Source organism: Neofelis nebulosa, chromosome 1, assembly GCF_028018385.1.
Source record: "Neofelis nebulosa isolate mNeoNeb1 chromosome 1, mNeoNeb1.pri, whole genome shotgun sequence".
NCBI lineage: Eukaryota > Metazoa > Chordata > Mammalia > Carnivora > Felidae > Neofelis > Neofelis nebulosa.
The window spans coordinates 54758221-54781541 of record NC_080782.1 but is presented as its reverse complement, the minus strand read 5'-3'; the positions used below and the strand labels follow the sequence as shown (position 1 = coordinate 54781541).

Here is a 23321-nt window from a genome sequence, read left to right as displayed (position 1 = left end):
CTAAGGATTATGGCATGCTCTTAACCATATTTTTTAAAAAGGAGAATGTATATAAACATATGCTCATAGCACAAGCTATCTCTGGAAGGATACATAAATAATTGGTAGTTTACAAATAGCTGTTATTCCAAAAATATTAATGTTTACTGTGTAGCATCTTTACATGTTTGATTCTTGGCTCTTATTAGATTTCAAGATCCTTTAGGACAAGAGTTATGCTTCCTTCTTTGTGATATTGCCACATACCCAGGAAATTACATAGTACCCACATCCATCTGTGGATGAACATGATCAGATTTACATACGGTAAAGCCATGTAAAGAAAGGGGTGCAGAGAGAGAAATTTGTCCAAACGATTAATAAAAACATTGTGAGGGCTTATTTGAGGAAGTACTTAAATACAATTCAACCATATTCTTCTCATATTCTTATCACATATAAAAAAGTATAACTGATTTAGCAAGAGTTTATGCATTCTACTTGCTATTGTGATAAGTCACAGAAAAGATAAACTCATCAGGTTTATTTTGCAACCCAGTCTCACACACAGACATCTGCAGTTATATCCGCCACTGTAAAATTAATAGCCCGTGTGGTTCCCAGGAACGGGCCAGCTTGGAGAGGGAACTTCCCACCACATAGTGTACAGTTAGAAACAGCTGGACCCATGGCCAGGGAATATGCTGACTCCTGCCAGAGCATTTGCCATGGGTCATTGCCATTCTTGGTGGACCAGCCCACCAGCTCTTCGTGATATGATAGAAACCCACGAGCAGGTGGTTGCTACTCCACTTCATTTCTTCATTCAAAACATTTTCTGAAGATCATATCAAAGAGCACACGTAAAGTGAAATATTAAAGCTTCAGATCAAAAACCCGTACATGTAAGAACATGTAACTTGGTACAACTTCAGAGATGTAGTCCTTGCCTACATGGACTGAAGGGGTGAAAAGTGCCAGTCTGAAAAGTTCATGATGCCTGAAGTTACCTCAGAGAGAGGAATCGTATTGAACCATTTTTCCCAGTAACATACAGAAATCAACCGATGTCACTTGCAAATTACATAGTGGAGAGAACATTGAGGGTGAGAAAGGGTTTGCTGCATGTTAACATTCTCAAGCACCTACTATGGCCATGAAAGCTTATGAGGATTATCTGTTTTCTACACACAAATAGTTATATGTTGCTGAGGAAACTAAAGCATGGAGATGTTACTTAATTTTCCCAAGGCAAAACAGCCAATATAGGTATCAGGATCTGCCTGTAAGCGCAGGTCTATCTTACCTAAAGCTGATATTCTCCCCACTATGAGAGCCAGTGAAAAGCAAAAGTGAACAGTGTGGGCTCTGGAGCCAGATCACCTGGGCAGGAACCCTGACTCTACCAACTGCTGGCTGCAAGGCTTAAACAACATGCTTATCATCACTGTGTCTCCCATTCCTCCATGTGTAAAATGAGCACAAGAACAGTAAATACCCCAGAGGGTTATTTTGAGCCTAAATGGACTTATACAAGCAAAACACTTAGAAATGTACTTAGCAAGTATTTTTACTATTATTATGTCAAATGCTGATTCTGGAGAGAGTCAGGACAATCATACTTTGATGACAGATGAAAATTAACATGATCAAGCTGTAAATCAGAAGAAGGCACATCAGAGTTAGAAATAATGAGGTATGTACCTGTGATGGGATTTGAGGATGGGAGCGGGGAAAAGCTTACCAAGAGAAAACACGAACCGATGAAAGTGGATGAGAACATTAATGAAAACAAACTTAGAAATCAGAGTCGTCCTGCAGATAGGAATACCCTGAAGTTTGTTTTTCATTGGTTTGTTGTTCCTGTTCCCTGTTCTTTAAACAGAAAAGACATCACTTTGTTGAATGATCTCAAAAGCAATTGTGTAAAAAGTAAAGTCTACACAATGTGAACTCCTATGAGGGATTTAGTCCACCTTCCTCAGCTCAGGCAAAGGCTTCCAGAAACAAAGCACCAACTTTGATTCCTAAATGAGCATCAGTCCCTGTGGCTCAGTTACTCAAAGCTTCCAGCAGCACAGAACCTAATAGTTCGTGCTCCACAGCTGGGTTCTGAGCCTGGGGCTCCCAATGACTTTTTACAGAGCTTCATGATTGGTTTGCTTCCATGGGATTTGGATCAAGATGAAAAATGAGCCCAAGGTTATTTGGAAACAGTTCATATTTAAGAGACCTTCAAACACTTCACAAATAAAAAGTGGTCTATAAATATTGTATAATAACCCTAGATAACTTCCCACTTGCTAATGTTTATCACTGGGGGAAAATTAGCAATGGGCACACTCATACTTCAAAAGTTAGGAAATTGAGGATAAAATCCAAGTAGTTTGAAGAGTTGAAATCATTTTATTCACAGGGGAATAGCAGTTCATAAGGGAAGGAAATTGCGTTTGAATTTCTCAGCGCTGTGATAAAAGTACTCTATCTAGATGATACCTATTTCTCACTGAGTATCCCTAGCCTCCAGCACCCAATCCACCAACCTCTGACCCTATTAATTCATTACTGGCCATCCATGGAGCTGGTCTGTAGTCACCGGGATAGGGTTATGTAGATTAAAGATCATTTATCTTTAATACATAATGTAAAAACCAAAGACAACAATCTTGCAAACACATAACTGAATGTCTTTTCAGTCACCATCCATCACCACCCTTTTGTGGCACTGCGGTTGACCCTGACCCTTTATTCTGGCACAGAGCTGCCCTGTAGGGCCTGTTCCACATTAGGAAGTCAAATCGGTCATTTTTTCATTGCAGACCTGCTGGCTTAAAAATCAGCATTTACAAAGCAGCTTGTGATGCAGTGAAGAGCCCAGAAAGAGATGTAATAAACAATGTTTTGAATTACATTTTGGACATTTTAAAATGCTCTGGGCTCAGTTTCATAAGGCATTTGCATTTGTAATGAAAAAAAAATACATCTCTGAGGTTCCAGTCTCAGGTTAACAGCCTCTTTTATGTTGTAAATTTTTTTCAGGAGCAATTACAAATTGTACACGGATTCATTATTTCTCAAGTACTTTATCAGGGCATTTCCCCATACATCTAATTTGTCCTGTCTGAAATGTAACTTGACATAAGGGATTTTCTTAATTGCTTTTGAAGCCCTTCCAAGATAATCAACTGCTTTTTGGAGCATGATAAAAGACAGTAGACAATATTGCCAGTCTGTCTTAGGATCACATACTGAAGTTTTTGAAGTTTTGGGGTAAGAGCAAAGAAAGGCAACATTTGCCTCCTAAACCATTCAGTATCTCTATTTTAATCTGGCTTCCCTTACATGCAGCGGCTAAGAATAGAAAAAAGAAAATGTCCCCACCATTTTTATCTGCCCCATTGCAATGGCTGTCACTTTGGGAGTAGATGCAGTCAATATTTATGAAAGGACAAAAGGATAGTCTTTGTTATTCTCAAGAATCTTAACCAAAGATTAAATAAAGATTAAAGAAAAATAAAATAACCAAATATGGGGAGGAGAAGAAATACTGTCAAAAGGTGGTTCCTTTTTTTTTTAATGTTTATTTTATTTTATTTTATTTTATTTTGAAGGAGAAAGAGACAGAGTATGAGCAGGGGAGGGGCAGAGAAAGAGGGAGACACAGAGTCTGAAGCAGGCTCCAGATTCCTAGCTGTCAGCTCAGAGCCCTACACAGGACTCAAACCCATGAACCAAGAGATCATGACCCGAGCCGAAGTCAGACGCTCAACTGAATGAGCCATACAGGTGTCCCAAAAGGTGGTTGTTTCTGCTACCCTCCTTTAACATATGTAAGTAAATGATGGAACACTTATTTACATTAAGGGAACATTTTTACTTGCATTTTCAACTTGCCAATTCTAAATAATTTCACTTTTTAGTTACAGAACAAAACTGTGGTTTAATGACTGGCAGGATTATGGTCACCCACAGATGTCTACACCCTAATCCCCAGAACCTTATATGGCAAAATGGACTTTGTAGATGTGATTAAGGCCACTGACCTTGAGATGGGGAGATATTACTGGATATTAGGGGATATACAATCTAATCATACGCCTCCTTAAATTTGGAGAACCTTTCCCAGTCAAAGAGGAGACAGAGGGTTGGAAAAATTCAACACGAAGACTCAATCCACTGTGACAGGCTTTAAAGATGGAGGAAGGGGGCCACAAGCCAAGGAGTGTGGTGGCCACTAGAAGTTGGGAACAGCCATCAGTTTACAACTAGCAAGAAGGGACTAAATTCTATCAACAACCCAAATTGGCAGGAAACTTATTCTTCCCTAGAGCCTTCAGAAGGGAATACAGCCTGAAAACACTTTGATTTTAGCCCAGGGAGAGTTTTGTCAGACTTCTGACCTACAGAACTGTGATATAATACGTTTGAGTTGTTTAAGCTACTAGATAGGTGGTAATTTGTTAAAGATGCATAGAAAAATCAACACATTGTCTATATAGTATAAGATCCTTTTTTTTTTTTTAAAGTAAACTCTTATGTGCAACGTGGAGACTAAACTCACGATTCCAAGACCAAGAGTCATATACTCTACTGACTGAGCCAGACAGGTACCCCTGTAACATCCTTTTTATATATCCAGATCATCCTTGAAGTATCCAACAACAGATTTAATATTAATTGTATTATCATACAGCATTTAGCCCTGTGCAATGGAAATTCAAATACTGTTTGGTAAAATCAAATTAAATTATAACCTCACAAATGGAAAACAAAGAACCTAGTGTCCTTTCAGGAAGCTGGCATTATTAACTTAAGGACACTGATTGGGACATTGGGTAAAGGATGAAAATTATTAGCTTTGTTTTTAGATCAACACTGTTAAGATGCCCTGCTGCTTAACCTGCTCCTAAGAACTGCTCTTGGAAGGAATAGAACTTTTGTTTCTCAATTTTAAAGCTTAGCCTTGGCATTCTGTAATAAGAGGTCCACAGGACTTCAAAGAATTCTAGGTCTTTTCAACTAAAAAACAGTCCAAATACAATAGGAATCATGACTAACAACAGCATCACCTTTTCTAGGTGAATGCAGGCAATATTAATAACCAAAAATAAAATGGTTAGTTTGGTGCTTCATTTATATTAAATGATGGATAAACTCATCTAAGATACTTTTGTTCCTGTTGAAGCTAATCAACTTTCCCAAATACATATGGCAAAGAATAGCCATACAAGTGAGCCAGGACATCACAAAATCTGTTATGGAGGCATTAAGCTACAGAAAACAGAGTGTTCAGTTCATAAAGTGGGTCAGGAAGAGATTCATGATCCAAGCCTATAAAAATCAATACAAGTAAGGTGTTCCATTTTAAGATAGTGGATGGAAGACACGTATCAAATTTTGTTTCCTCCCAAAATCCCAGTGAAAGAAATTTTTGAACAAAAGTCAAGATAGCAAGGACGGAGAGAACAAGAAAGCAGACAACAGTAAAAAAATTTTGGAAGCTAGAAGGCAAAGAGGACTAATAGCTAACAATTTAACCAACCCCCCAAAACTGAATTATAGCCAATGGCTGGGAGAGCTGAGAACCAACATAATTTACTCTAAAAATCCTCAAAGTCTCAGGACTAGATAGATAACTCTGAATTCTAGGTGAGAGGGAAGGGGAAGAGTAAAGAGAAGTGGGTTAAATTAGATTCCCTGATCCCCTCCCCAACACCCCCAGATTACTGGACTTCTATTCTAGAGAGACTGGACTGGAAGGGTGTGAGATGGGCAGGGTGAGGATGGAGGAACTGCACTGAAAAGGGGAGGATTAAGTGAATTTATGAAGGCTCAATGCTAATCACAGGAACTCTGAACTGTGAGGGAACTCACATCATCTAGCAAGGAACCCAAAACTGCTTAACCTGTATCTTGAGACTAGATCTCTACTGGATGAATTGCACAATCTTAAGAAAGCCTGTTATATGTAAGATAAACTTGGTTCTATCAAAGGCCCTCAACAATTACTAATTATGGAATCTCTAAGATCTAATTAACGTAGTAGAACAGGATGGTGTGAGTGAATTCCTGGGTAGTTATGAGTGCCACCACCAGCCCCCAAGGCTAGCTTCCCTTATAGCTTTTAAAGTACAGTGCTATAAATATATTTTCCTCATTATTTACAAAACATTTTGTTCACTCTAGTTTACTGTATTTTAAGAATCCAGTATACAAAACATGTAACATACATGTTTGTATTTGTAACATACAAAATACGTATTAATCGGCTGTGTTATCAATAAGGCTTCCAGGGACATCTGGGTGGCTTAGTTGGTTAAGTGTCCAATTCTTGATTTTGGGTCAGGTCATGATCTCAGTTGAGATCAAGCCCCGAAAGGGGCTCTGCACTGGCAGTGCAGAGCCTACTTGGGACTCTTTCTTGCTCTTGCTCTCTCAATAAATAAAGATTAAAAACAAAACAAAACAAAACAAAAAACAGAAAATAAGTTTTGGGAAAAAAAAAAGAGAGAAATTGGAAATCTTGTGCACTATTGATGGGAATGTAAAATGACACAGCCACCATGGAAAACAGTATGACAGCTCCTCAAAAAACTGAAAAACAGAATTACCATATGATCTAGCAATTCCACTTCTCAGTATGTACTCAAAAGAAGTGAAAGCGTGGTCTTGAAGCAACACAGGACATCCACGTTCACTGCAGCATTATTCATAACAGCCAAGAGTTGGAAGCATCCATGGATAAATAAACAAAATGTGGCATATACATTACATTGGGGTATTATTCAACCTTAAAAATAAAAGAAATTCTGACACATTACAACATGGCTGAATGTGGGGGATAAGCTTAGGAATCCCCTGGGCTTACACCAATGGGTTGACAAGGCATAAAGAAATACAAAGTCATAAAATGCTCACACCCGAGTTTGGGTAAACCAGATTGGCACCCCAAGAATAGGGAGGTGCAAGGGTGCCAGGATTAGGGAGGTGCAAAGGCACCCAAAATAGGGAGGGGGTGCAGAGCCCCCAAAAGACAGAGGGAGAGGCAAAGGCCTGAAATAGAAATGGCACAAAGGTGCCCATTACACAGGTATAGGAAATAAACAAGATTAGATGTTCAGGGTGGAAGTACCCCCAATTTAGTACTATAACAGAAAAGTTCCTTTCACAGTAGCATAGGGGCAGGTTAGGTAAATTGGTGAATTAAACTATGGACCGGACCGCTGCGCTGCAGGCAAAGCAGCCCAGAGCAGAGATGGTTAACAAAAGAAAAAGTGCTTTGTCAACCCTGAGGTTATATCCCCTATCTGTCTCATCCCCATCTAGCTAAAATAAACAGAGGTGATACCTCATGTCCGCTGTGAACAACCTTCCTCCCAACTGCCCAGCGCCCGGATTTTGTTTTGTATTAACCCAAACCCCTAACCACAAATATCCTCAAGATCCCCTTTCCCTCACATCCACAAGTTAATATTCACAGATTCATTGTCCCTTTGTGCACGTCCATCGCCATGTTTGTAAGCCTTCTGATCCTAATAAAAACGGGGCAAGGACCCTTATTCAGGGTTCTTGTCTTTTCCCGGACATTAGCCATCTCTCGCTTTAATCCTGAGTCCACTCTTCTGGTGGCCAAAAGAGAACTTAGACTTAGAGTCTATGACAGATGAACCTTGAGGACATTAGGCCAAGTGAAAGAAGTTGGTCACAAAAAGACAAATACTGCATGGTTCCACTTATATGAAGTACCTAGAATAGTCTGGTTCATAAAGAGAGAAAGTAGAATGGTGGTTGCCCAGGGCCACGGGGAAAAGGAAACAGGAAGTTGTTTAATGGACATAATTTCAGTTTTACAAGATGGAAAAGTTCTATAACTTTGTTGGTGAATATACTTCACTACTGAACTATACACTTCAGAATGGTTAAGATGGCAAATTTTGTGTTATGTGTATTTTTACCACAATTAAAAAAAAAGTTTTTTTAAGTGAGTATAATGGTTAACTCTGGAGGGAGAAGTGGCACTGTAGTGGTTAATTCTGTGACAATTTGTCTAGGCCACAAAGTGCCCAGAGCAAACGTTATTCTAGGTGTTTCTGGGAGGGTGTTTTATTTTATTTATTTATTTATTTATTTATTTATTTGGTGCAAAAAGGTGATTTTTTAAAGCAGGGGGACAAGACCCATGGGCAGAAAGAGCTGCCTATGAGGGTGTTTTAGAGGAGATTAATATTTAAATCAGTGGACAGTGAGTAAAGCAGACTGCCCTCCATCATGTGTGTGGGCCTCAATTCAAGTGACCGGCAGACAGCCTTCACACTCTATCTGCAATATCAGCTCTTCCTGGTACTACAACAGACTGCCTTTGGACTCAAACTGAAAGATTGACTCTTCTGGATTCCAGCCTGCCAGTCCACCCTACCAATTTTGAATTTGCAAGCCTTCATAATTGTAGAGTCCATTCATTATCATAAATTCTCTCAACATATGTACACACCTTATTGTTTCTGTTTCTCTGGAGAACCCTAATACACGTAGAATAGGAGAAAGGCATACAGTAGTTTCCCTTATCCACGTGGGATATGTTCCAAGACCTTCCAGTGGATGTCTGAAACAGTGGACAGTACTGAATCCTATATAGTTTTTCCTATACATACATACTTATGTATGTATAAAGTTTCATTTATAAATAAGCAACGTAAAAGATTAACAATAGCTAATAACAGAACTATAATCTACTGTAAAATAAGTTATGTGAATGTGGTTTCTCTCTCAAAATGTTGTACGGTACTCACCCTTCTTCTTGTGATGATAGATGAGAAAATGCCTATGTGATGAGATGAAGTGAGGTGAATGACGTAGGCATTGGGACGTAACATTAGGCTACTACTGTCCTTCTGACCATATGTCAGAAGGAGGATCATCTGCTTCTGGATCGCGGTTGACTGCAGGTAACTGAAACCACAGAAAGCGAAACCGCAGATAAGGGGGGACTACTGTATAAGAGACTTGCTAAGGGATCCGTAATGTTCTATTTCTTAACCTGGGTTGTTGTGTATGGTACTTATCATTATTCTTTAAACTGCATACACATTTTAAGCACTTTTGTATGTATGTCTTATCACAATTTAGAACAATTTAACGTAAATTCTAAGATTGGGATGAAACCAATATATTTACCAAAGTTCATATCTAGGTTTCTTAACCCTTCAAATTTTTAAATAAATAACCTGGGCCTGCTAAGCCCATCTGTACCTGGAGATGATCTTAACTTAAATTGGTTTAGCTGACTTAAGTGGATCATGGTTTAGCTGACTTAAGTGGATCATATGGATCTATGATGAATCACTAACAGTAATGAAGAATGCTTTGAGTTTGACATTTTTAAAGATGATTATCCCTCATGCTGCTGAGAGATGTAATCAAACTAGACAGACAACGGTGCCATTTCAGACTTTTTCCATCATCCATCCTTGTCCTCTAGTTCCTCTAGAATAGTTCCAAAGGCCAGAACCCTCATCACCCTTTCAAATATCCAATAACTTAGTATGTACTAAGCACATAAAGCCTGATGGAGAGAATAAAAAATTATTCCCAGACCGTCAACATGCCCAAGTGTTTAACTTACCCTGGGTAAGTTTTAGCATCTCACATTAAAACATTCTATAACCAGGACGCCTGGCTGGCTCAGTCACAAGAGCATATGACTCTTAATCTTGGAGTTGTGAATTCAAGTCCCATATTGGGTAGAGAGATTAAACAAACTTAAAAAAAAACAAAAACAAAAACAAAAACATTTTGAAACCTCTATACCAAGTTTACATTTCAAAGGCTGCTTTTTTTGAGTTCTTTAACTGGGGGAAAATTAAAATTATTCAATATGTTGTATGTTTGTCTAAAATCAGAATGAAGATGGGATCCGTGGAAAGCAAAACAATTGTGGCAATGAGCTGAGCAATTTTATGGCCATCTTTTGATATTAAGCCAATTGCAAAAAAAAAAAAAAAAAAAGCCCACCCCACAACAATTTTTAAAGTGGGACAGGGGGAGCACCTGGCTGGCTCAGTTGGTAGAACATGAACTCTTCATCTCAGGGTCATGTATGCAAGCCCCACGTTGGGTATGGAGCCTACTTTAAGTAAAAAACTTCAAAATAAATCAACTGCAAATACAGGAATTTTAACTTATCCAATTTCCAGAGATATAATTAAGTACATATAAATTCAAGTATTTTGCATTTGTGTGGCAAAATACAGAACTTCAGAAGCTGTTACACTAAACAGGGTACAAGAATAATTTATCTTATTTAACATCTTTCAGGGGCACCTGGGTGGCTCAGTCAGTTATAAGCATCCACTCTTGGATCTCGGTTTAGGTCATGGTCCCAAGGTTTCTGAGACTGAGCCCCACAGCAGGCTCTGGGCTGATAGCACATATGAGCCTGCTTGGGATTCTCTCTCTCGTGCCACCCCAAAAATAAATAAACTAAAAAAAAAAATCTTTTAAAATGTATTTCCAAAATACTAAGCATATGCTCACTGTATAAATTTGGAAAATATAAAAAACCACTAAGAAAAAACTACTCGTAATCCTACTTCTGGAGGGAAACTCCTATGTCTTATGTCAGAAAGTGCAGCTGACAGTGTCTAAGCATAGGTTCCTCCACACACTCCCAAGCTCTTCCCCGAGGGACTTGGTTGAGTCCACTGCTGCTTTTACTAATTATCTGTGCTCTAGGCATTTCCACAACAGACCTGTGAAATAGGTGGTATTATTCCCACTTAACTCTAAAAAGAAACTGGAACTCAAAGGAAAAATAATTTGACAGGAGCAAGTGTTAGAACCACATTGAAATCCAGATTTGAAGGTTCCTCTTCATCTACATTAATACTGCCCTCAAGCCAGAAAATTCTCTCTTGACTAACCTCCACAACTGAATTAAATCTGGCTTATTTACTGCTAAGTATGATTTGGTTTTCAAAGATAATTTAATTTAGACTCCAACAGTAATTTCTCCTAAAGGTTTTATTGGACAGTTGGATGTTTCCTATTTCCACTCTTCTTCATACACTCAGATCCATTTCAAGTTCTTTTCCTATTTTGGCAATGAATTTTTTCTGAATGTATTCTTATTCCACAGACTGATATATCCGGTACCTGCAGAATATACCTGTGGGCTTACAGGTATCATCTGTGGACATATAGTAGAAAAGAAGGTCTCACAAACTTAAGTGCTTTATACACTGGACTCACTGAAGGCATGCTCTAAAATTCTGACAACCTATAGCACATCATCAAGAAACAGATTAAATCAATTCTGGTTCATTCACTGATAGAATGGAATATATATGGCTATGGAAGAATACCTAGTTCCTTCTTTGGTGCTCTGGATGTACGTGGTACTTCTGTGGCTGTTGGTGCAGTGCCTCATCAGCTGGGGGAGGGACGGGGTGGCCTCAAACAGGCCATGGCCTAGAGTTCAGGCATGCGCAACTGGCTCATGGAGGTCTTTGATGAGGGTAGCAGAAGAACTTGGTGTGATCAGAATTGTTCTAATCAAAAAAAATTTTTTTTTTTTTTAAGTTTATTTATGTATTTGGATAGAGGGAGAGAGAGAGAGGAGAGAGAGAGAGAATCCCAGGCAGGCTTGGTGCTGCCACCACAGAGAGCGATGCAGGGCTCGAACTCACAAACTGCGAGATCACAACCCTGAGCTGAAATCAAGAGTTGGACGCTCAATCGAGTCACCCAGCCACCCCCAGAAGAATGGTTCTTATAGGTGACTTGAGCCAATTAGTAAGCATATTAAGAACAGTGGAGCTAGGTTTCTGTCAGAGAATGGAGCTACAAACACAGGGAAAAAAAAAGAAAGCTAAAATAAACCCTGTGGGGCAATATTGGCATTGGAAGTATCAATGTGAATTTAGTTTCTTATACGGAGAGATGTCAGAAGTCAAGATCATGAAGAGAAAACAACATTGAGGAACTGTTCCAGGTTGAAGCTGAAAAACGGTAAGAAATACTATGAGTTATCCTAGATTGGATAGACTTATAAAGGACATTCCTGGGAACAACTTATGTGAACAGGGTCTGTGGACTGGGTAATAATGTATCCATATTAACTTCTTGATTTTGAAGGTTACATTATGGGGTTAAGTAGACGAGCATTCTGATTTTTAGAAATTATACACTGATGTTTAGATACTAAGTGGATGATTAAAAGGCATGTCTGCAACTTACTCTTAAATGGTTCAGGAAAAAACCATACTCTGTGTTAGAGAAAGAAAAAATGATAGGATAAATGTGGCTAAATGTTGATAATTGGGAAATATGAAGGGAGATACAGACTTTCTTTGTGCTATTCTGGCAACTTTTCCTTAAGACTGAAATTTCAGGGGAACTGCTTGGCTCATTCGGCAGGGGCATGGAACTCTTGATCTCAGGGCTGTGAGTTTCAGCCCTACGTCGGTAAAGATTGCTTAAAAATGAAATCTTAGGAAAAAAAAAGATCAAAATTTCACAGTGAATTGTAAAAAAAAAACCAAAAACAAAACCAAATATAGACATTCTTTATAATATAGAATAAAGACATATTAATTTTTTTTTTAATTTAGTACAGAAAAATGTGTATTAGCTACTATTTGTAGGAAGGGACGATTACATACATGTATGTACACACACATAGGTAGTGAGTGTATTCTTACAGATACAGAGTGTCTGCAGAAACATACCAGGATCTGATCTACATTGGGTTCTGCCACAGATGGAAAGTCAGTAGCTAAAGAAGAATGAGAAAGGTTTTTTACTCTGAAACTTTTCAATTTCGTACTTTGTGAAAGTAACAAAAAAAAAAATGCTTTAATTAGGTGGGTGCTTAAATTTAAGTGCCAGGCTGGCTATTTTAGAAGCATCCAGGGAAAATTTGAAACTAGATTAGCAGGCCTCAATTCCAGAAATTCTATTTCAGTGGGTCCAGGTTAGGGGTCAGATATCTCTAAAATTTCCTAATTTGAAAATATAACATGGTTTGGGAATTGGTGCTTTAACCAAATTACCCAAACCGGATTCTCTCTAAACTAAAACTCTAAGTAATTAGGAACTTAGAAACAAATACTTTTTGTCCAATGAAGGATACGATCATAACCTAGGGAAAGGATATTCTAGAAGCGAAATCAGAAAATCTAAACCAGGGTTTGCACTGACTCTTGAGTTGAAGTCAAGGCATTTACAAGTCACTCCACCATTCTGAATCCTTATTAAGGACCAAAAATATCCTTGAGGCTAAGGTCACCTGAATACTACTTAGTATAGATAATACATTCAAATACTCTGTATTCCTCAGAAGGAACATTCTATGTAAATATGTAGCAAGATTACATAGTTATGTTTAGTTAAAAAACAATCAGTTGGCAAAAGTAGATACAATATCTGTAACATTCTGCATCTCAAGTGGTGAGTTCACCAGTGTTCATTATTGGTTTATAAACTTCGATAGTAACTATATTTTCTTATCTGCATCAGATTTAACACAAGAACGTAATTTTTAAAAATGCAAGCAACAAAATAACAATGAGTTTAGATGTGCGGTCCTTACATTTAAAAAGTAAATAAAAGAAAACTAAGCATTACCATGCCAGCAGTACATGTTTATTATTATTCGTGAATGGCCCCGAAGACTTACAAGGCCCATGTTTATTAGTATAACCACAGATATGAAATATCACTTAGTGACATGGAGTGAAAAGGACAGTTTTACACATATTAAAAAAATACATACACATTCACACATACTCTCCCTGTCAAGTGCTCACCATACACTGCTACAAAAGCAGGAGGCATCAAGCTGCAGGAGTTCCAATTACACATAACTTGTTGAAACATCTCAAGCTTAAAAACTGCACTTAGGTTGCAAAAATAAAGTTTCTTTCTTCAAACATTTTGATCAGAGCTCAAGCAATGCAAATAATGAACACCAATGATTTTCATACTGCTTAACACACTTTAAAACATAAAAGGGTCGACAGTTGCAAAAGTCCTGAAAATGTAGAGGTTATAGGAATGAACAATGCATTTCATCCAAGAAAAAGTCTACAGTAGATCTGTCTCATCCTGGCTCGTAAATATTTAAGAATCATAATTTACTATACTCAAAGTTAAGCCAGAGCAAACAAAATGATAAACAGAAAAATCATTACTTCAAATGAGGCATTACTGCCCTTAGTTTCTTTAGACAATTTCACTAGTGCAAGAGCATCATTTACCTGAAAGATCATGAGTCACAATTAAAGAGCACTCATACAAAACTATTTCCTTTTTTCTTTAAAAAGTGCCACATACTGTACTTCTCAATTAAAAAAAAAAAAAAAAGCAAACTGCACATACACTAATGAAAGACCGTTTGTCTCCATCTCTTGTCAATAAGGAAAGGCCAGAGTGATTCTTTGATTCCAATTCGAAATGGTGTTCGCTGGCCAATGCCCAAGGTCTCTAATTTGGAGCAGTCAAGCTGAGCATTTCTTGGACGTTGTGCTCCTAAGACAGGACTGTCAGTTATCTTTAAAGAAAAACAGAAACAAAAATATTTGAAATAAGTAAAAAGCCCATGTTGAGGTTTTATATTTTCTATTTGACTCTGTCCTTACTGCAAATCTGTCTGATTCCTGGAAAAATATACAAATAAACAATTAAGACAGTACTTTTTCTATAAACTTCACCAGTACTCTGGGCTTCCTTGTACATGATGATTTAGAGATAAGTAACAATATAAGCCACCAGCAAACACGCAAAGTGAACTTTAATTAGTACTAGAAAATAAAGTCCTTCAATATTTTTAAAGCAACAAGAAAAATTGTATCAACAATACATACTATCATGACAGATCTGGGCTTTCAACAAGTGAGGTTTTAAAATGCCACGTACTGGGTGGCTCAGTCAGTTGAGCGTCCAACTTCAGCTCAGTTCCTGATCTCACCGTTAATGGGCTCGAGCCCCGCAACGGGCTCTGTGCTGAGCGCTCAGAGCCTGGAGCCTGCTTCGGATTCTGCGTCCCCCCATCTCTGTCCCTCCCCCGCTCATGCTCTCTCAAAAGTGAATAAGCATTAAAAAAAAAACATTTTTTAAATAAATAAAACAAAACAAAACAAAACAAAATGCCATGTACTTACAGGTCTTAAGTGACTGCTGGGGAGATTGAAAGCATCTGCGATTGCACATGCCATTTCATACTTAGTCATCTGTTCATTGCCAGACCAGTGAAAGGTTCCTTTAATTGATGGATCCTAATAAAGACACAAGAATTCAAAATAGGATCAACTTTTTCAGCTGAGTGGAATGGTAGGTGTGACAGAAAAGCTAATTTAACAGGTCCAAGAATTGAAACACATCCCTCCTTTCTGGAATGCTCTCCACAAGGTATCTAAAATCAAATTCCTATAAATATACCCAGCTAAACATGAGAAGTAATTTCCTGAATTTAAGGCTTAAGAATTTTTTTAAATAAAAATATAAATGACTCCAATTTTATTTAGTGGGAATCCTAAAAATGATTACAGATTTTTATGGAAACAGGCCCATTTAATGAGTATTTCTAATTATTCTAAGAAGCTAAAACCAAAACTGTTAAGAATCATTTTCAGGTAATTAGTCATAACATCATTAAATACTAGTATAGTACATATTTAAATACAAATTTTTATGTGTTAAAAAACTATAGACAAACTTATTACTATTCTAAAATAAATCAGTCTCATCTTTCCATGAATACTAATACTCTATTTAGTTCCGACTTTTTCATGTCTAAAACTAACTCCTAATATCTAAAAATATTACAAATCATTCTTAAAAAGGCTGAAATTATAAATTCCTATGTAGATTCATTCTTCTTTGGCACTACACAGATCTTAAACAAAATAATTTTTTTTTAAAAGATTCTATTTTTAAGTAATCTCCACACCTAACATTGGACTCAAACTTACAACCCTGAGATCAAGAGTCACACGCTCTACAGAATGAGCCAGTCAGGTGCCCCAAACAGAGTAACGTCTTAAAGACATTAGATTATTTTGTCATCCAAAGAAAAAATACAAGTTTCTAGTCATCTTGCAATAAAAGAATGACAGACAGGGTCCATAGTATATGAGAAATCAATTCAAACACAAGAGCATAATATTTTTACTATTTATAAATAAAGCCTACTACTGCAAACCACTTTTGTTTGGTCTCTTTGTCGTTCTAAAAATTTTAAATAAAAACTTGCAGTTGTTTCTTATTAATTAAAAACTATTATTTAAGGGGCACCTGGGTGGCTCAGGCAGTTAAGCATCCAACTTTGGCTCAGGTCATGATCTCGAAGTTCGTGATTTTAAGCTCCACATCCGGCTCTGCACTGGCGGTGCAAAGCCTGCTTGGGATTCTCTCTCTGCCCCTTCACTTGTGCGCACGCGATCTCTCTCTCTCCCAAAATAAATATATAAACTTATAAAAAAACAAAAAAAACCTCAATGATTTTCCATCACTTTAAAAAGAAAGAAATATTAGCAAAGAAAGCAAAAGCACTGTGACTTTCACTCAATGGTGGAAATCAGAAATTCTTCCTTCCCAAGATTCTCACCAGCATCCTCTTTTCTGCTAACTGGCGACACACAGTGGCTACATCTTTGACGTGTGTGGGGAACCTCTGCTGCCAGTGGTCCATGTTTGCAGACTTGTTACTGAACTGCACTTTATCAAACATAACAGTCACAGCACTTTCGTCAAGCTTTTCGACTTCTCCATACAAAACAGGAATTCTCAAAACAGCAGCTCCTACGGATTAATTAAAAAAAAGATAATCTTTAAAAAAATCTTTTAAAGCTGACTGGTTCTTATCTTAAGTCCTGATATAAAATGAAAGTATGCGGATTTAAACTAGACTGTAGGAAACTTGAAATGTACCAAAATGACATATGGCTTCTCTGTAATAAGGCCCATTTAATAAATGTGATACTTTCTTTTTAATTTTTTTAAATGTTTATTTGTTTTTGACAGAGAGACAGAGCATGAGGAGGGGAGGGGCAGAGACGCAGGGAGACAGAGAAGGGGAAGCAGGCTCCAGGCTCTGACCTGTCAAGCACAGAGCCCAACGCGGGGCTCGAACTCACAGACCATGAGATCACGACCTGAGCCAAAGTCAGACGCTCAAGGGACTGAGCCACCCAGGCGCCCCATATGTAATACTGAGTTTTTAAAGGTCTCTGTCATTTGGGGTATTTTTATATGTTATTTTCAACAATCCTAGTAATGAAGAAATTCAACCGATCATGACAACACAGTAAGTGATCTTTGGTTTATTAAAGAATAAAAAAATAAGAAATAAAATGCATTGAAGGCCATTATTAGGACAAGTGGGAAAATTCCTATATAAACAATATGTATAGTATAACATTATATTAATGTTACATTTCCTGAGTGTGATAACTACATTGTAATTATGTAAGAACATTCTTGTTAAAAGATAAATGGCATAGTAAACTATTCTGGGGTAGAATTCAACCAATTCTTGAATTTCAATTCTTGAAACCACTGAGTAAGGAATTATGATATATTTAGATTTTATGTTGGTCCCTAATGAGCTGTCACAACAGACTGGATAATTAACACCTTAACTGAAAATTAACAAACTATTTTTTTTTTCAAATATTTATTTTATTTTTGAGACAGAGGTCACAAGTGGGGAGGGGCAGAGAGAGAGGGAGACAGAGGATCCAGAGCAGGATCCACACTGACAGCAGAGAGCCCAACACGGGGCTCAAACCCACGAACCAGGAGATCATGACTTGAGCAGAAGTTGGAAGCTTAACCAACTGAGCTATCCAGGCACCCCACAAAGTATTTTTAATTAAATCAACATATTGGATAACTGTGTATAGAAATGCATTCAAGGATGATTCCTGCATGATAATTTAGAATATTAAAAAAATATATATCCTGGAAATCTATATTAGAGGATGCTTCTCAAAGACCGTACAGTCTAGGGCAGTGCAAGGAATCATTACATCAAGTACTATACAGCCATTGATAGGAAAAAGATAACCCAGAGATGATTCACTATGTATTAAAATACAAATATGGGGGGAGAACCAGGTTATAAAACAAAACCCATACATTTTTAAAAATTCACAAAAATTGCTTCCATACCTAACCACATCTGGTGCTTCTCTGAGGCAGCGTTATAAAAGAACTTCTGCTCTTGACTTCTTTTTAAAACCCTAAAGGGGCGCCTGTGGGTTGAGCGTCCAACTTCTGATTTCAGCTCAGGTCACAATCTTGGGGTCATGGGATCAACCTTCTGTGCTGAGCTTGGAGCCTGCTTATGATTCATATTCATTCTCTCTCTCTATATATATATATACGCACACATATATGTAAATACATAAAAATATCCATAAATATATATTTGTAATTTTTAATGTGGTTTTCATTATAAAATATATACAAATATATATATAATATATAATATTTGTAATATATATAAATATATATGTGTGTAATTTTTAATGTAATTTTTCTTGCTTCCCTTTTTCAAGTTTCAAACTTCCTTACCATATATGTAGGCCCTGAAAAGGAAGAGGGTGGTTGGTTAAGCATCCAACTTCAGCTCAGATCATGATCTCACAGTTCCTGGGTTCAAGCCCCACGTCGGGTTCTGTGCTGACCGCTTGCAGCCTGAAGCCTGCTTCAAATTCCGTGTCTCTCTCTCTCTCTCTCTCTCTCTCTCTCTGACCCTCCCCAACTCATGCTCTGTCTCTCTCAAAAATGAATAAACATTAAGAAAAAAAAGAGATTCTCTCTCTCTCTCTTTCTGCCTCTCTCCCCAACTCTAAAATAAAAAAATAAAAATAAAATAATGTCAGCTGTGCTGACAGCTCAGAGCCTGGAGCCTGATTCGTATCCTGTCTCCCTCTCTCTCTGCCCCTCCCCGTTCATGCTCTCTCTCTCTCAAAAATAAATATTAAAAAAAAAAATTTTTTAATAAATAAAATAAAATAAATAATAAAAATAAAAACCATACCAAAAAACCCAAATACCTCAATCTAGGAGAAATGATACTGACCTGTTTTTTCAAAGTAGGTTACAAATATTTATACTATTAAGACTTCTTTTCTTTATACAATAATATATATTTTTTTAAGTAAGTTCTACGCCTAATGTGGGGCTTGAACTCACAATCCCAAGATCAAGAGTCACATGTTCTATGGACTGAGCCACCAGGTGCCCCTATAAAATGACATTTATGTATATACTGTTACTGGAAAGTCTGGAAAAATTCATAAATTCTTCATGATTTCTAAAATTCTTATTTTTCTTTTTTATTAACTACCTTCTCTTTCTCCAATGATTTATGCTCAATTTTTTCAAAATTTAAAAAACATATTTGTTTTTTTAAATATTTTATTTATTTACTTATTTATTGAGCATTTATTCATTTTTGAGAGACAGAGACAGACTGAGTGGGGGAGGGGCAGAGAGAGGGAGACACAGAATCTGAAGCAGGCTCCAGGCTCTGAGTTGTCAGCATAGAGCCCGACACAGGGCTTGAACCCACGGGCTATGGGATCGGAACCTGAGCTGAAGTCGGCCACCCAACCGACTGAGCCACCTAGGCGCCCTAAAAAACATGTTTGTATAGATGTCATATCATTTCCTCAAAGCAATCAGAGGCTAAAGAAATTGTGTCTTACCTAAATTGTTCTCTAGGACAGCCTTTTCTCCTTCTAATTTTGTTTTGCCATACAGATTTAGGGGACTTGGTACATCTTCCTCTCTGTAAGGTGGATTTGTTCCATCAAATACATAATCTGAGCTAATGTAGATTAGAAATGCTCCAATTAAAGCTAAAAAAGAAAGACATGAAAAAAATCATCTATTAAATTATTACACAACATTACTGGTATTCATAACAGCTATTCATCATATATAAAACAAACCTCTTATAAGCAATCTACGAAACTTTAATCTTTATAAACTCAGCAATTATTTAATATTTCATGAAGACTTTATATAAAGTCATCATTACCTGCTTCCTTTGCTAAATTCCCAGAAGCATCCACGTTAAGTTGCGAAGCAGCATCTGGCTGATTTTCAACAACATCTGGCCTTCTCTCTGCTGCACAATGTACTATGACATGGGGCTGGAAGTTAAACATTGATGTATTTTTAAACCATAAGCAATAAAACAGGGGTGCTACAGCCTTCCAACAACAACTCAATTCATAAAAAAAAAAACGTTGGTTAAATCAACATTTCTTCAACTAAAGAATCGCTTAATTTTTATTATAGTTTTGTCATGCTTTCCTTTTTCAAGTTTCCAACTTCCTTAACATACATATATAGGCCCTGAAAAGCAAAGAGCAATTTAGTAATCCCGAGGAAAACCAAAATCAGTGTCAACAACTATTATTTCTCAATCAAAATAAGCTTTGTCCTCTAATGTGGGTCGGAGAAAAGAGCTAACATTAATGTAATTAATATGACCTTAATACTTAATAAATCTACATAAAAGGGAGAATACAAATTTCAAATTAAATTCATAAACTCAAATCTCTTAGACCACTTAACAAATGTCAACTACCCACAAAAACTAAATTCCCAGTTCATCAGTTAGTATGTCAGCTGTATACTAAACACTGTGCAAGAAACAGGGATTTCATAATCTAGTAGAAAACAACAAAAAAAGACAGATATGTAAGGAGACTATTTCAGTACAATTCTATTTCAGATAGAATGGGGGGGTGCCTGGTTGGCTCAGTGGGTAGAGCATGCAACTTTTGATTTTGTTGGGTTTGTGAGTTCAAGCCCCACATTGGGCCTACAGCTTACTATTTTTTTTTTTTTTTTAATGTTTATTTTGGGAGAGGGAGAGGGAGAGGGAAAATATGAAGGTGCAGGGGAGGGACATGGGCAGATAGACAGATGGAGACAGAGAATTCCAAGTAGGCTCCGTGCAGCACAGACACTGACTCGGAGGCTTGAACTCATAAACCCTGAAATCAGGACCTGAGATGAAATCAAGAGTCAGATGTTTAACCAACTGAACCATCTAGGCGCTCTCTAGAACTTATTAAAAAAAAAAAAAAAAAAAAAAAAAATTATGTTTTTAATTAAAGATTGAGGAATGCATGGGGCATCTACTTCCCAGAGAAGCTGAACCAAGTTTAAGATTTGGTAAAACCACTGACACACAGGGCTAATGTACAAACATACCAAATGATCTCCTTCCTCAACAACTGTTAGAGGAACCATGACCTTTGGAGTTGTTTTAAAACTTCAATGTGCATAATCCAGGGTGCTTCTTAAGATGTCCTGGTCCCCACCATAGACTTACTGAATTAAAACCTCTGGAAGTGAGACACACCTAAAGAATAAGTTCCCCAAGTGATTCTGATGCGAGTGTCTCTTGGACCATACTTCTGAAAAGAACTTTAACTCTCAATTTGATCAGACGTAGAATAGAATATAAATTTTTTCATAACTTTTCTATGGCAATGGTTAAGAGTTATTTAACCTCTCTGAGCTTTTTTCACCTCTAAAATGGAAATGATAGTATCAATTTTGCAGTGCTGTAAGGTTTACAGATAATATTAAAAAAGCATTTGCATAGAAAGTGGTACTTAACAAGAGTACTTCACAAACATAAGCTTTTTATAAAATGCTCATATTTCCAACTTTTGTCAACCTATGTTTCAACCTAATCTTTTCAAGGACTACATATACTTTGCATGCTTATAAAAAAAAAAGTGCACTACACAATTGACCTTTGAACATGGATTTGAATTGCATGGATCCACTTATATGCTGATTTTTTGTTGTTGTTTATAAATACAGTACTGTGTTTTAAATGTATTTTCTCTTCCTTATGATTTACTCAGTAATATTTTCTTCTCCCTAATTTACTTTATTGTAAGAATACAGTATAGAACACATATAATGTACAAAATATGTGTAATCAACTGAGTTATCGGTAAGGCTTCCAGTCAATAGTAGGCTATTAGCAGTTAAGTTTGGGGGAAGTAAAATGTTATATAGATTTTCTTTCTTTTTTTTTTTTTTTTTAAAACGTTTATTTATTATTGAAAGACAGAGAGAGTCAGAGTGTGAGCAGGGGAGGGGGAGAGGGAGAGGGAGAAACAGAATGGGAAGCAGGCTCCAGACTCTGAGCTGTCAGCACAGAGCCCGACACGGGGCTCGAACTCACAAGCTGTGAGATCATGACCTGAGCCAAAGTTGGACACTTAACCAACTGAGCCACCAGGTGCCCCTGTTATACAGATTTTCAATTGTGCAGGAGTCAGCATTCCTAAACCCTGCATTGTTCAAGGGTCAACTGTATATTATTGCTGCTTAGTAGGTTACAGCTTAAGTACAGTATTTTCCTTGAGAAAAGAACAATTTCTAAATTATCCAGACAATTCTTAACATAGTTTATATATGTGCTAAAATAAACAGACTCAACCATACCTGAAAATCATGAATGATGTGATGAACCGCTTCAGAATCCAAAAGATTAACCTGTTCAAATTTTGGTCTTGCTCTTCTAAAACCACAGCCAAAGGCATGCCAATTATTCTGCTTAAATTCTTTATACACAGCTCTGCCCAGAAGCCCAGTGGCACCAGTAATCAAAACCCGCCTACTGGGGAGGTTAACTTCCTCCTAAAAAAGTGAAGAAGGATAAAGATTACTCACTTTGAAAATATTCTAAGAAATCAGTCATCATCATTGCTCACTAAATACTTTGAGTCTAAGAAGTTAGCTTCATGTCCTACATCTATTAGACAACTCTTAAGTTAGAATAAAAATCAAACTGCATCAATAATTATATCACTTATTAAAAGTTTTATTAATCCTATCCATGAAAAAGAACCCAAAATGATACTGTTAAGGATATACCTAGTCAATTAAATTCCACCCCCTCCCCCACCTTTTTGAAAAAAAAAATAAAGATTTTATTTTGGGGGCACCTGGATGGCTCAGTTAACCGCCTGACCCTTGATTTCAGCTCAGGTCATGGTATCACAGTTTGTGGGTTTGAGCCCTGCACTGGGCTCTGCACTTAGGGTAGAGCCTGCCTGGGATTCTCTCTTTCTGTCCCTCCCCTGCTTGCATGAGCACACTCTTTCTATCTCTGAAGACAAATAAACTTAAAAAGTATTTTATCTTTAAGTAATCTCTAGACCCAAGGTGAGGCTCAAACTTACAACAAGATCCAGATTCACATGTTCTACCTAATGAGCCAGCTAGGTGCCCTGATTTCTTATGCTGATAATGGAAAATCTTATTTTAATGATGAGTGATGTCAAAATGAACAAACA

The 23321-nt window shown here is 37.2% G+C and overlaps 1 protein-coding gene across 10 annotated transcripts in view; it reads right to left on the bottom strand.

The window, feature by feature from the left end:
- Positions 1 to 23321, bottom strand: part of MAT2B (methionine adenosyltransferase 2 non-catalytic beta subunit) — a 153054-nt gene that overhangs the window by 121556 nt on the left and 8177 nt on the right. For 3 of the 10 annotated variants that reach the window (XR_009259566.1, XR_009259572.1, XR_009259581.1), the window contains exons 2-8: positions 22468 to 22662; positions 20027 to 20141; positions 19692 to 19844; positions 16583 to 16776; positions 15138 to 15251; positions 14356 to 14527; positions 8769 to 8928 (exon numbers count right to left, since the gene is read on the bottom strand). Coding sequence is in view for 3 of the 10 variants with exons in the window: in XM_058722625.1 (XP_058578608.1) it covers positions 14357 to 14527; positions 15138 to 15251; positions 16583 to 16776; positions 19692 to 19844; positions 20027 to 20141; positions 22468 to 22662 (942 nt within the window). In the remaining 7 variants the exon portion in view is untranslated. Of the gene's footprint in view, positions 1 to 8098; positions 8929 to 12526; positions 12752 to 13598; positions 14528 to 15137; positions 15252 to 16582; positions 16777 to 19691; positions 19845 to 20026; positions 20142 to 22467; positions 22663 to 23321 lie in introns of those variants that run through there. The other 7 variants (XR_009259585.1, XR_009259590.1, XR_009259591.1 and 4 more) reach the window with 5 other exon arrangements.